Source organism: Terrapene carolina, unplaced genomic scaffold (assembly GCF_002925995.2).
Source record: "Terrapene carolina triunguis isolate 2854851 unplaced genomic scaffold, T_m_triunguis-2.0 Scaffold629, whole genome shotgun sequence".
Classification (NCBI taxonomy): Eukaryota; Metazoa; Chordata; order Testudines; family Emydidae; genus Terrapene; species Terrapene triunguis.
In genome coordinates, this window is record NW_020664980.1 from 14,014,204 (window position 1) to 14,028,174 (window position 13,971).

Sequence of the window (13,971 nt, forward strand, 5' to 3'; positions counted from 1 at the left end):
GGCATAATCCAATGGCGTCACAGAGGCGCTAGAAGGAGAGTGCAGGGGCAGCGTTGCCTGCAGATGCAATTGTCATTGGAATGGCAGTGTGCCCCGTGGATTGGGTGAGTCTCACCATTCCCAGCCCTGCTCCCTGGGCCCATGACGCTGCCACAATGATCTCGCCCGTGGTGCCTTAGAGCTGCCAGGGGAACCATGGCATCACTGTTGCTGGAGGTACCCACAGACTGGATGGGCAGCGAATAAGGATGCTAGGGGAATTGCCAAGCACACTTGACTATTGCTAATTAGCTACAATGGATGGGTTGCAGCAGGCCTTTCCTACCCTAAACCTGCAGTGATAAAGAACGGCCACCAGGTGGCAGCAAAGCTGAATGAGCATCTCCCATTGTGTGTCCCCCCCCCCTGGAGTCCCCCTTCCCTGCCCCCCAATTCATTTGGGTTTAGTCAGCTGCTCCCTGTTTGAATGGTCAGTGTCAGAGCCCCACACAGGGGGGATGGGCTGATACAGGAATCTCATCTACACTAGGGAAATAATCCCCCGCTGTCGCTAGCTGCCGGGGTGAGTGCCACCGGGAGCCGTGGGGGCCATAGGCCACCGGGTCAATTGAGCCAGTGGTGGATTTGAACCCGTATCAGCAGCTGGGGAAAAGCTTTGCCCAATGTCCCTAGCGGTGGAAGGCTGGAGCTGAGCTGGCTGGAATGCACAGATCCTCGGGCCGGGCTGGGTAGGAGCCAGGGCCCATCAGGCGGCTCAGAGCTGGCGGGCATGAGCCTCTCAACCAGTAATGGCAGCATGTATGTTTGCAGTATGGGGGGTCTTTCCTGCTCTCTCCTCCTACAAACTGGACTGAGAAGGCTCCTCAAGAGGGGCTTGTGAGCTGGAGAAACAACCCCCCCTCCCTCTTGGTATTATTACACAGATGTGAGTCTAAATAAGAGCCCAAAGCAGCCAATGGGATGCTTCAGGAAGCTCCAGGCCTGCACCTCGCTGTGCGGTGCTATCCCACAGCCCGGCCAAGCGTGGGAGCCACTCTTCCTGACCCCAGCTGGTGAGCAGCTTAGGCCTGAACTGTGAAGTTTGTGTCCTCTTGTAATTTGATTCTCGTTACTGGCCCTGCAGATACTATTCTTACCCCTCTAAATCGCTAACACGCTTGTGAACTGTACTGTTTACCACCATAATATCCTGTAGCAATGAGTTCCGCAGATTTTATTGTGCCCTTCATTTGAATTCTAGAGTAAACAGCTTGGGGCAGGGGGCCTTTTCTGTCTCTGTGTTTTGCAAAGTACTCTGTGCTCCAAAAATAATGATAATAAATAAGAAGCGCATAACAGAGTATTCCCCTGTATTTATCGTAAATGGGTTGCCTTTGATTTTAATCAAATACCCCTTTGCCCTGGCATTATTGAAGAAAGCCTCTAGCTTCCCTTCTCTCGTGCCTGCATTCGTTTGTATCCCCCGCTAGGGCATTTAGCACTTCCCTGGCACTGTATGTCTTTGAAGTGCTGTACCATCGCTAATGCCTCCATATACACGGGCATGTTTATGCATTTGTGTGTAAACTCCTTACCTGGGTGCACACATATGGCTGTGTGTGTGTGTGTGTGTGTGTGTGTGCGCGCTCTTAACGGTCTGGAGCTTGGCTCACCAGGGTCTGTGCTGCCTCCGCCCCCTTTCTCAGCCAGAAATAAATGTCTGATGTAACATGGATTAGGACCGAGGAATCTCAGCGATGGTCCAGGCTGAGTGCGAGCAGGGCACAGAGGGGGTAAGAAAGACACAGGGGCTACCGGCAAACACTGGGCCCTGGGGTAGGTTTGTGAAAGCTGTTAAGGAATCCCAAACCCAGGCCTAGTCCCTGGGCGGAGCGGGCGCAGCAGGAAAGCTCCTTTCATCTAACAGCATCGCAGCAAGACAGCGTCCAAGGAGTCACACAGTCAGGTACGAAGAGCTGGGCTCTGAACTCGGGGGGCGGGGGGAATAGCACGGGACGGGGAGAATTGCTACGTTCAGCAGCAGCAGGAGGGAACTCAGCAGCACACTGGAGTTTGACCCCCACGAGGAGCAGGCTGTCTTCCCGCAGCCGCTTGTTAGCCTCCGTGTGGCTGGCTCAGCTCAGACTCACTGGGGGCTGGAACCTGGAAAGTTAATAGTTAGGGCCCTACCAAAGTCAGGATCCATTTTGGTCAATTTCACTGTCATAGGATTTCAAAAATTGTAAATGTCATGATTTCGGCTATTTAAATCTGAAATTCCACAGTGTAATTCTAGGGGTCCTGACCCAAAAAAGAGTTGTGGGGGTGGTCACGAGGTTAGGGGGGGTGATGGTCGTGCTGCTACCCTTGCTGCCCTGCCTTCAGAGATGGGTGGCCGGAGGGTGGCAGCTGCTGGCCGGGAGCCCAGCTCTGAAGGCAGAGCCGCTGCCAGCAGCAGCGCAGAAGTAAGGGTGGCATGGTATGGTATTGCCACCCTTCTGCGCTGCTGCTGGCGGGGCGCTGACTTCAGAGGTGGTCACCCAGCCAACAGCCACCGCTCTCCGGATGCTCAGCTCTGAAGGCAGCGCAGAAGTAAGGGTGGCAATACCGCGGCCCCCACTAAAATAACCTTGTGACCCCCCTCTGCAACTCCCATTTGGGTCAGGACCCCCAATTTGAGAAATGCTGGTCTCCCCTGTGAAAGCTGTATAGTCTAGGGTCAAAGCACACAAACGACCAGATTTCCCGGTGAGAGACCTGATTTCATGGTCTGTGACGCATTTTTCATGGCCGTACATTTGGTAGGGCCCTATAAATAGGACAGGGTATCTGGTGCTGGTGAGGAGAATCTTGACAGCTGGGCAGGAGAGGGCTTTGACCTGCGTTCGTGTGTTCGGGTGTTGAGGAAATACCACCACCCCAGCAGATTGCCCACATCTATTTCGGTAGGGGCTGGGCCCGGGCCCCGGTGTGCTTGGCACTGTACAAACCCGGACCCAGAGTTAGCCCCTCCCAGCCCTGGGAGGTTTACAATCGAAAAGACACAAGTGCAGGTGACATGAGCAAATGGACGTGGAGGAGCCACAGTGAGAAGCCGCCACGCCAGCGGTTGGCTCCCTGAGTGCCACACAGCAGATCTGGGCATGGGGGCTCTCCATCCCTGAGCCCGAGGAAGAGGGGAGGGCTGGGGAGGTGGTTAGGTGTATTCATTAGGTGTAATCTGAGGAACCCCCTTATGGGGGCTAGCAAAGCAGGCATTGCAGCTCTCAGGGAGCTGCTGCTGTGGGCAAGATAGGCAGCAGCCCAGGACATGGGAGCTGGGGGGGTGGGGGCGGCGCTGTGGAGTTGTTGGCTACACTACAGAGAAATGGCTACTCACATGCACAGCTAGGCCAATGGGCCATCTCGCCCCATACCCTGCCTCCCACAGTGGCTCATACTGGATGCTGCAGAGACTAACACCCCCAGAATGGCCCCAGTTGCACTGGAGGGGAAGTTTGTTCCTGCACCCAGCTGGTGATCAGCTGATACCCTGGAGCATGAGGTGTCTTGTAATGTTTCCTTACTAGTGCTGCTGCAGAGGCTAATCTTATCCGTGGCTGTGCGTTCGGCCTGTTGGAAATGGGGTATTTGCCTCCATAATACCCTGCAGCAGTGAGTTCCACAGGCTGTGGTGAGCAAAGCATTTTCTGTCAGTTGCTTGACATTTGCTGCCTTTCAATTCCATGGAGTGACTCTAGTTCTTGGATAATGGGGCGGGGTGAATAGGAGCTCTCTCAGACCCGTTGGCTGGGCTCTGGAGGGGCAATGGCAAACCCATACGCCAGTGCTTGGCGACACTAGAAATAGGGAGTGGAACACGAACCCACTCTGAGTCCAGAGATCTTGCCAGGCAAGGACCCCGCATGACTGCGGGTGGGGAGGCCAGTTCCCCCTTTCAAGCTGTGCTAGGGGTGGGGAAGCTGTGCGTCCTCTGATCGCTGGGGGGTGGGGATCCAGGCTGTATTGAAAGCGAGGACAAAAGTCCCATTGACTTCAATGGGGTGAGGATTTCCCCCTGGGTCACCGAGTCCTAGAGGAGCTGCCATATATCAAGAGTATCAACTCCCCCCTTCCCTGTACAAGCAGCCCCTGTGGCTCTATGTTATGGCTGTAGCAGTCGCTTGCTAGGAATGCTGCGGCACCTGCAGGGCCTTAAACTCCCATCAGACTCTCCTAAGGGGAGCCCAGCATCTCCCGACCTAGCCCTCCGGCTTCCCCAGCTTGCCGAGACCATCCTCCCAAGAACCACCAGGCGCCGTCCTCTTTGCCCAAAGGATCAGGGTTACAACTCCCCGCTCTACCGAGGTCAGGAGCTTAAAATAGACTGTGGCTAAATGGGAGCTCAGGGAGCAGCGAGGAGCAGACATGGCCTCTATAGTGAAACCCACAAAGCAGAGCAGGGTGCTGCCAACTTGGCCTGCTGCCCCGTTCAGGCAGGGGGACCCCATCCGTTCGTGCACCACATGGGGGAAGACATATACTTAATCCTGCCTCAGTGCAGCAGGATGGACTAGAGAACCTCTTGAGATCCCTTCTAGCCCGACACTTTGATGAGTCTGTGATTCTACGGGGGTGGTGTGGGGGGAGGAACGAGATGGGGACTATTTTTTCCTCTCTAAAGAAACGCCCAGTGAGGGCCTTCCCGGGGGCTGACTTGCAAACAGAGCAAAAGTGACTGATTTGAGCTTCTTGTTGCCTTCAGGAGGGTACAAGTTAAAAGGCTTAGATGGCACAGAAATATGATTGATCGATCAAATCATAGATCCCTGTTCTGCCCATGTTCCAAGCATTGGTTTTGTACCATGACTTAGGGTAGAATACAGCCCTAAAATACATATAAGGAAACATGCAACATTTTCATTAGCTTGTGAAACTCACCAGTGCAAGGCATTAAGTCACAGCAAAATTAAACATAAAGGAGCAGACGCTTATGAATAAACGTGGCACCAGCCAGCTAATCTAACAGTCACAAGGGCTCTTGCTTCAGGGCCTAAGCAGAGGGGTAGCTGAGCTCAGAAAGCTCAGTATACAATGCAATGCAACCTTAATTTGTATATTTTGAATAGCGTCTTTCGTACAAGACAGCCCCCCACAGTGCTTGGCAGAGTTTAATGCAGGCCGGTGCATTGTATCAGGGACAGAGAGCCTTGGTGCAAAATCTTGGCCTAGGGAATACATTAAGTGGCTCAATCATAAAGCCAGCAACGGAGGGCAGAATTAAGAGGCATGAGCAAGTAGCAAAGAGATTTCAGATGGCGAGTTGCTGCAGGAGACGGCACCAGATGGCAGGAGCTACGGAGAAGAAGGCTCTCGCACCAGCAATGGCGAAGCGTGTGAGGGGTTGGAGAGAAGCTAATCCAAGAATAGTGGGGAGAACGGGGAGGAGAGCACAGAGGGCCAGGATGTGGTCACTTGGAACAGCTCTATAGTGTTAGAGACATGGAGAGCTGGTCCTGAAATGAATGGGAGATGTTTGCAGTGAAGTTGGGGTGATGTGGTGGCATGATACAGTTCCTATGACCATAAAGCGGAAGAGAAACCCCCTTTTTCCAGCTGCATTCTCTCTGGTTTTGTGCATATTTTCCAAAAGGGAGCAAAGCTGGGCCCCAGGGTAACCGTTTGCAAAAAGCCATCACACGAACCTCAGAACTGCACCTGGGATCAGTTCTTCCCAGGGACGGGGCAATTGGCACACTGGGGGTAACGTGTGAGTAGCAGCCAGGGTCTGCCCTGATGTGTGAGCCCTGCTGGGCTTCTGCTTCTTTTCCAGGTGAGAAGATGTTCCCAATTATGCATTCGGACCACACCCGAGAGAGAAAAAGGCAGGCGATGGCCATCGTGAGGGAGATGATGGGAGACGGTAAGAGATGCCTTGTGCTAAACTGACTTACGGAGTAGCCCCATGCAATCCACTGGGGCTGATCCAGTTCCCATTGAAGACACTGGCAAAAATCCCCTGGACTTCAGGGGTATTAATGTTACTGGTCTCCTCCTTGGACTTTCCAAACGAACGAACGGTACATTGTCAATTAACACTAATGGGGCCCATACCCCAGATCGCTAGAGGTTATTCTGAGCCCTTCCCGGCGCCAGGATCCCCTTACTATCCTCCCTTTTCATTCCCCCCCCAAGGCCCCCTGGTCCCCACCTCTTTGCCTGGATGTGGCTCCCATCAATGCAGTTTCTGAACCAGCCTGATGGGCCCTGCAGAGCTATGCCAGATGTTTGTCACTCCTAGGGGCTGAGTCAATCAAACCCTCTCCTCGCCTCTCCCCAGAGCGAGGTTCTGCTGGCTCCCCATGCACAGCCACTGGCCCCTCGCTCAGAGCCTAACCCCCTATTGCAACACCTGTGCTTTCACTGCCCTGCTGTGTGTGTGTCCTCAGTCCCCCAGCTGGACCTGGGGAAGAAGGTCAGCACCCCCCAGGATCTGATGATGGAAGAGCTGTCTCTGCAGACCAACAGGGGCTCCCAGCTGTTCCAACAGAGGCAGAAGCGGGTGCAGAAGTTCATCTTGGAGCATCCTACTGGCTACAGAGCCGTGAGTCGCCTCATCGTGATGGGAACCCAAATCTCAGCTGACCCTGTTGGGTCAGCATGATGGTCACGCTCTTGTCTGACAGTCCGGGGACTGAACCAGGGACCTCCAGAGCTAAGGGCAAGAGCTGCTGCAGCTTGAGCTGAAGCTCTAGAAATGGAGGAGGGCTGTAATAAAGCCGGTCCTCTAGATCAGCACGGAGGGGGAGCTGTAACACTCACGCGTTACGCCAGCACCCTGGCCTACCAGGGCCCCTCTTAGCCCAGGATATGAGGATCCCTGAGTTAACAGGAAGCCCTGCGCAGTTATTGTAACTGCATGTTTTAACGGGAAGGAGTGTGAGGGGGAGGCAGCCATCTTTGTTGTGGGCCCATGCGCCATAAGCTGTGAGGAGAGCCGGGCTGTCACCACAGGGCACTGCCAGCTGCTGTGGCCAGTGTCTGTGGAAACGATCCCCTTGGCAGAGCCAGGAAACGGGACTCTGAAACCACGTGCATCGCCGGCCCTTACGCTGACAGCACTGGGGCTGCGTGTGGGGCCTGCTCCCCTCAGAGAGTGACGTCGGTCCCCCTGCCCTCCGCAGAGCTCAAGCAGGATGGCAGCAGGCGGCTCGCACGGCGCGGCTGAGGGGGACCTGGCGGGAAGACCGGACGCGTGGCTGGTGAGTGTCCCTGGGGCACCGTTATTTAAAGAGAAGCAGTGGACGGCGCTAGCCAGTTGGGCTGGAGCGAGGTTACTGAAGTAGCCTCATTGGCAGCTCTAGGTCAGTGCTTTGCCTGGCGTCCTGTCACTTTCCCTGCGTTCACTGAGCAAGGACATGCTGGAAAGGGCCGCGAGGGGGCTGGCAGGCTGCTGTTACCTCCTGCAGCAGGGTGCTTGCATGCTCTTTGCATCAAGGCACTTTGGAAAGTGGCCCTCTGGGGCCTGCTCTGCATGCTGGCCTAGTCAGTTGGGATGAAGGTACGCGTATTTCACCCGGATTTCATTTTCTCCTTCTTTCTGAGTGAGGCAGGAGCCCCACGGGTCCAACCTCTGTAAGTATCCTTCCATGGCTGGAGGCCTGGGTTGACAATCTCAGGGGGGCAGGCAAAAGTGAAGCAAGGTGGTAGTTTTCCTCCAAGATGCTAGCAGTTCATCACAAATTCACCATGCAAGTGTCTTGGAAAGGACCAAAGATTAGAAAACAGGGGGCCGGTAGGTCCTCACTGAGGGCCACTGGTGGAATCGTGTGACGTTCTGGGGCTAGCAGAGCAGGGGATGCTGCAGCAACGCATTAAGGCGCGCTAGCAGAAGTGCATGTGGGGAGTTCTTGCACCGCACCTGGCCACACCATGCCTGGCTCTAGCTAGTGCAATATAAAAAACGATCACCCTTCAGGAGACGTGACTAAGTCTCCTTCCCTGCCCTTTGCCCATCTTCTCCACAAGACCTTACCTCAGTTGTCAGGGGCAAAGCGAAGCAGACCTCTCCTGGTGCCCTGTCCACAGCCTTCTCCTATTGCTCTTTCTTCTCTAGTCTGCCCAGGGCCAGGAGAACTATCACACTGAGCTTCACGTGGCAGCAGCAGGCCAGGGGACCCCTCCCAAAGTGCCCAAGAAGACAAACAAAGTCCTACAAATGAGTAAAGCCCTCAATCCCGAGTCTCTGGCCCCAGGTAAGGAGTTGCCCACAGAAAAAACACCATGACGGAGCTACGTCAGTGAAGGAATGAGGAGCCGGACCTGCAGAACTTGTTATCAATAGAAGGGGTGTGGCCCCCATGATTCCCAGTGGCAGAACATGAGGACCCCACCCATAACCAATCAGGGAACAGCCATCCCCTGTGGCAAGGAGAGCCTCCTTTCCCCTCCCCCTCGCCACCACAGATGTCACTTGCAGAGATGTAGTCTAGTCACTACAGCTGACTGGGCATTGTCTGCCAAAGTGTTTTTTCAATGGAAAAAAGAGTTGGGTTTTTGGATTAAAAAAATGAAATTTTTTTTTTTAAACTAATACATTTTTGCCAAGTTTTTTCAGGTATTTGTCAAAAAAAAACGCCAACAATCTGAAATGTCGGTGATAGGACAAAAGAAACATTTTGATAAAAAGAAAAAAATTAGTTTTTCTCTACATTTTTTCATGGGAAAACACATGTCCTGGCCAGCTCCACTGCTCTCCCAGCCCTTCCCATGGGAGGGGAGAGGTCTTGTCCACATGAGGACAGTCCCGGGCAGGCCTGACGATCCAGTGAAGCTGGCTGCTGCCTTGCCGGTCTGCTGTAGTAACAAAAGCCTTGTCTCCCAAACGCAGGCTACTCTGGACCGCTGAAGGAAGTCCCACCAGAGAAGTTCAACTTCACTGCCATCCCCAAGGGCTACTGTTCCCCATGGCAGGAATTCCTCTTCAGTGAGGACTACCGGATGGAGAGCAAGAGCCAGCTGCCTGAATTGCCCAGGAAACCCAGCCACTTCGAGTTGAGGAGCTTCAACAGGTAACGGTCACCTGACACATCCACCATGTTTGCTGGGATATGCTGGGGATTCTGAGCTGATGGAGGACTCGGCCTAGGGCAGGCTTGGGGATGAAAAGGTGGCTGGAGACCTTGCTACGAGCTGCTATTTGCAATTTTTCTTGCAACCCCATTTTAGCTGCTTGTTGTAGCAACCGCCCCTGGGAAAGGCTGGGCAGGACAGGGGTCTCATGCAGCACAAAACTGAGATGGGGCAGCCTGAACTTCTCTGCAATGGGACACAAACAGCTGACCGGCGGCTAGCCCCGGCTGGAACCAGTGAGGCTGGTGGGTGCTGAGCACCCCCTATTTTTTTTCCATGGGTGCTTGAGCCATGGAGCAACCACAGAGTTGGCCCTTATGCTCAGAGCAGTCTCCGTCCCACACCTGTTAGGCCATGGCCACGCTAAGTGACAGCTCATGCGCTAGGCTAGTTTTCACAAGGTGACAGATAGCTGCAGAAGCAGCTAGGACACTAGGTTAATCCTTATGCAAGGTGCTAAAAAGTCACCTGATTCCTTCCAGCCACACACTGGAGACTGAACTCTCACAATTCTTCTACCAGTGGCTCCAGCAAAGGGTGCAGCCCCAGGCACTCCGTGCAAGAGTTAACCTTCCTCTTTGTTATGCGGGCTGGGTTTGTAAAGTCCTCGGATGGGAGACTGCCAAGGGAATCCCAGGTTCTGCAGACAGCAGGAGTGGGGTTCCAGTAGAAGCGTTCTCACTTCTCAGTCAGTAGAGAATAAGGAACCTAGCCTGGAGTTGGGGGCACTGAACTTACATAGCAACATCTTTTAGCTGAATCATAAAACCGAGGCCCTGACCCCTTCTGGTCACTGAGGATCCAAAAATCCCTTTTCATGAGCGTAGGTCTGGGGTTCACCCTGGTCCCCCAGCCAAACTGCTGTTTGAATAATTACATCCTGCCTAGCTGAATTCTTGCTACAGTTTCAGATGATGCGGAGTTCCTCCTCACTTCTTGCCCTAAGCTGCTGTACAATGTTGGTGGGCCCCATTAACCAGCTGCCTTATTCGAACCCTAAGGTGGCTGCATGAGTCATGCAGGAAGTTATGGAGATGAAAGGTGTTGTATAAATGTAAGATATTAGCGAGGGACTCGCCAACCCCCTCCCACACCAGACCCGGGGTAACTAGCAGGGAGCACATGAGCTAGCTAGCAGAAAGCAAGGCCATGGTGGAAGTGATGCTGCCAGCCGGAAGCAAAGGGTGGAAAAGCCAAGGGGTTTCTATTGTGATTTCCTTACCACCCAACGTATTCAAATATTTAGAATTTTTCCCGTCCCCAGCTCCATCAGGCATACGCTGTAGAGGGACGGGTGAGGTGCTGCAGTCACTTGTTCTTTAATTTCTCGGGCTGGTCATGTTTCTCGGCCCTGGGCTCAGTATTTATTTCTGGACAGAAACTCAAACGGGCATGTTTCTATATGATGTGTAAGGCTGCCTAGCTTCACCCTGTGTTATTTCCCCTCTGAACTGCTGCTCTTCTATTTAAAGCCCTAAACTGACATTTAATACAGCTAGATGCTCATTTAACGCCAAGTCTCTCACCTCCATTTTAACTCCTCAGTGAGGCACAAAGTGCCGGGAAGCTGAATTTACAGACGTCAGATTTAAACTGAGTTAAAAAAACATGTGATCCTTGTGGATCTAAGGTCCTGATTTTGAAAATCACCTCTTTTCATTTGATCTTATCCCCCCACCCCAAACAAATCCAACCCAAAGCTGTTAGCAAAACGGATGCTGCCTTTTGTGTTAAGCGAGAAGACAGAAATCCTGCCTATGAAGCAAGATGAACCCTGGAGTATTTCACATTTGTAATAGACCAGTGGGAAGTTCACGGCCTCTCCAATGACTGAATTCAAGCAGGCTGGTTTACTTACAAAAGGGAGAGGGGTGATGAAAGACCTTGAAGAGGCTCACAGAGATGGTACCTGCCCTACGTGAGCTGTAACACAAGGCTTTGAGAACGACCTTGCCACATGTTCCAGAAATGCTCGGTTCTCCCAAGGAGTACCGAGCATTTCTGGAACAAGTCTTCACCATCCACACTTCCCCCAGAAGCGGGGCTCAGACATGCAATCCCTGGGATGCTGCTGTGAGACACGATGCCACGTTACTCAAGTAACAGATTAGACAATGTACCAGAGCATGCTTTCCAAAGCAGACATTTGCAGATACATCCCACAGTCAGCCTTTACTGCTGCCCCCAAAACAGTGCTCTGCCTTAAATGAAGGCCTAACATTCAGCACCACCTCTCTCATGCCTCTCCTTGTTCAACACATACGTGGAGGCTGGCAGGGTTGCTAAGGGGAAGTGGGGTGGAGTAGCTGTGGGGGCTGACACCCAGCTCTACCTTGCCATCTCAACCAAGGGCGCTGAGGTAGTGGGACAAGCGACCCTGTCTCTCTGCAGGAGTTTGGATGAGGGCCAGCTGACTGAGGCTCAGTCTAGAGGTGAATCTTTTGAGGGGCTGAGGGAAACAGAGTAGGTGGGGATTGTGGTGGCTGGAAGGAGTACAGCTGCCATTCATGACACGGGGTGGCAATTGATGGCTCTTGCTAGATGACAAGGCTGCTACTGGATGCTCAAGGAGCAGCTAGTCCCAAGTGCTTTTTCCATCCGTGGCTACCAAGAGAAGTAGACCCCCAACCCCATGAAAATGCTAAATCTTCTTCCTTTGTGCATGCAGGACTCCGACCCCGTTTGGTGGAGTGCTGCTCAATGACATGTTCACTGTGCCTGGGTTGGAGATGGAGGCTCAGACAGACACCCCGAACAGCATGGAGCTCGTCTGGAATAGACCCAGCTTTAACAGAGCACCCCAGGGCTGGGTACGGATTTTACCAGAGACAGAAGAGCTGTAATGTAATCTTACTCCCCTCTCCTACCCCACAGATGCTTTATCTGCTAGACTCAAACATGCTTTGTTTTAAATCGCTGGTAGAGGTACTCCTCAGCACAGCAGAAAAGGGGAGTAGATATTCTTACCCGTGCACCCTGTGACGGCTCAGTGGCACAGTAGGTCATCCACTTCCACACACAGCCCCCAGCAAGCTCACCTCTAGAGCCATTCCTGGGCTACCCCGTTACAAGGTTTTCCTAGGTGTCCGTTATTGACCAGCCAAGTTCTCATTGATAAAACAAGGGGATTCCAGTAAACTTCCACATCCATCATTATACTACGGAACAATCCGATTGGAGCAGACACATTGTCCTCGCTCCAGTGTTGTGGCAAATGGCAGAAGAGCCAGTTGTCATCACATCAAGTCGCCTTGCAATTGTTCTGCTGGAACATTTGACACCAGCATTGACAGGTGGTGGCTGCTCAGAGAAATCCCAGCTTAAGGGCAGTGCTGTAAAAATGTAATTTTGGTTGAGATGGCGGGGGGAGGAGGGGGATAAGGCAGCGTGGTAATTGGGGAATGTGGGTGAAATAAGTTACTAATGGCTTTCTGACACATAAGGAGATAGCATGTTAAAGGAAATTACATCTAACTCCACTAAGAAACCAAACACAGGGCTGGGTGTGCGGGGCTGGCTGTCAGGCAGAAACACGTACTGCATATGAGGGAAGGGAGTGCTTGAGATCACCAATACCCGAACTAGGAGAATCAGGAACCTATGCCATTTTCCCTGCTAGCTTCTGATTGGTGTGTTACACTTCCTTTCCTACCTCTAACAACTTGCTGTATGAGGTTACACACCACGGTTTTAATATTTACACCACTTGATTACAATTATCTATGGAGGGCCTGATGCTGCTCAGATTTTCTTTTTTACTTCAATAATAGTCAGGATCAGATCCTGCCAATTTAAGATGCAGTACACAATTGGTGCAGCCCCAAAAAACAACGATTCTGTATTTAAGTACTTGCCAATCTGATCACACAAATCAATGCTTGATAAAAACATTAATGTGGTACCACTAGGGAAGAGAGGACATCCTACATAACAAACACCTCTATGGCAAGCAAGACCTTCATGCAACACATGCAGAAAGTGGTCAACAATGGTGTTTTGACCACAGCCTTTTGAATGCACACAAGCACAGTATATAGAACAGAGCTATCCATCAAAGGAAGAATGCTACCCAAAAAAAAGGGCAGAGCAGAACCCATGTATGTTCCGAACACTCCCACTCGCCCTGGCTAATAGAAAAGCTCCAGCTCAACTATGCACTTTCTACATTTGTTTAGTTGTTTTTGTCAAATTCTGACGATAATCTTACTGTAACCTTGCAAAACTGGTCTTGTTTTCTTTTTTAATGGGTGAGTAATATATATATTTTTGCATCATTGTGGTTAGGCTAGGCAAGTAATTTTGTATCCAGGCTGGTAAAAGTGCAATTTTAAAAGGCTGCCTTATTTGTAAATAACGTAACATACAACCACTGTGTTTCTAATGCCAACGAGACCATCCAAAGGAAAAGCATGCATCTCAGTTAATTACAACCTGGGGCACTCACCACTGCAATGCAACACTCACGTGGGGAACATTCATTCCTCTGCCCGCCCCCAGAAGCACACCTGGCCAAACTGAACAAGTAAAAAAGCCAGTTTAAGAGTTTAAAGGTTTATGCCTATGAAGTACTGTCCAGCTCTGAGCCCATCTCCCTCCCCTTTGCCTGTGAGCTGGAGGCCATGTTTACATTCAGAAATCTGGTGGCAGAAAATAAATCAGCTATATTTGAAAACTTGTCTCCGTTCAATACTTGTCAAATTAGTGCTTGCAGAATAAGACACTGACTGGCTTGAGTCAAGCCCAGTACAAGCAGGTGCTGTGCCAGCTTCCCCCACACAGATCTGTCAATGGATCGTCAAAAGCCTGTCCTGTAACATGCTATTCTGGGAGCTGCTGAACAGTACCCAGTTGTGCTGTATTTTGATATTTTTACTGACTGAG

The 13,971-nt window shown here is 51.9% G+C and overlaps 1 protein-coding gene across 2 annotated transcripts; it reads left to right on the forward strand.

Annotated features, from left to right (window-relative positions):
* The first annotated feature begins 1,662 nt into the window (after positions 1-1,662).
* On the forward strand, positions 1,663-13,762 carry MYOZ3 (myozenin 3). 2 transcript variants are annotated; one of them, XM_024217047.3, is made up of 7 exons: positions 1,663-1,945; positions 5,792-5,881; positions 6,408-6,562; positions 7,143-7,220; positions 8,075-8,213; positions 8,849-9,029; positions 11,759-13,762. In XM_024217047.3, exons 2-7 carry the CDS (start codon positions 5,800-5,802, stop codon positions 11,931-11,933), a joined length of 810 nt encoding a protein of 269 aa, XP_024072815.1. In that variant the 5' UTR covers positions 1,663-1,945; positions 5,792-5,799; the 3' UTR covers positions 11,934-13,762. The 2 variants fall into 2 exon arrangements, with proteins under 2 accessions (XP_024072815.1, XP_024072814.1); XM_024217046.2 differs by lacking the exon at positions 1,663-1,945 and having other exon boundaries at positions 4,633-5,881.
* Positions 13,763-13,971: the final 209 nt, after the last annotated feature.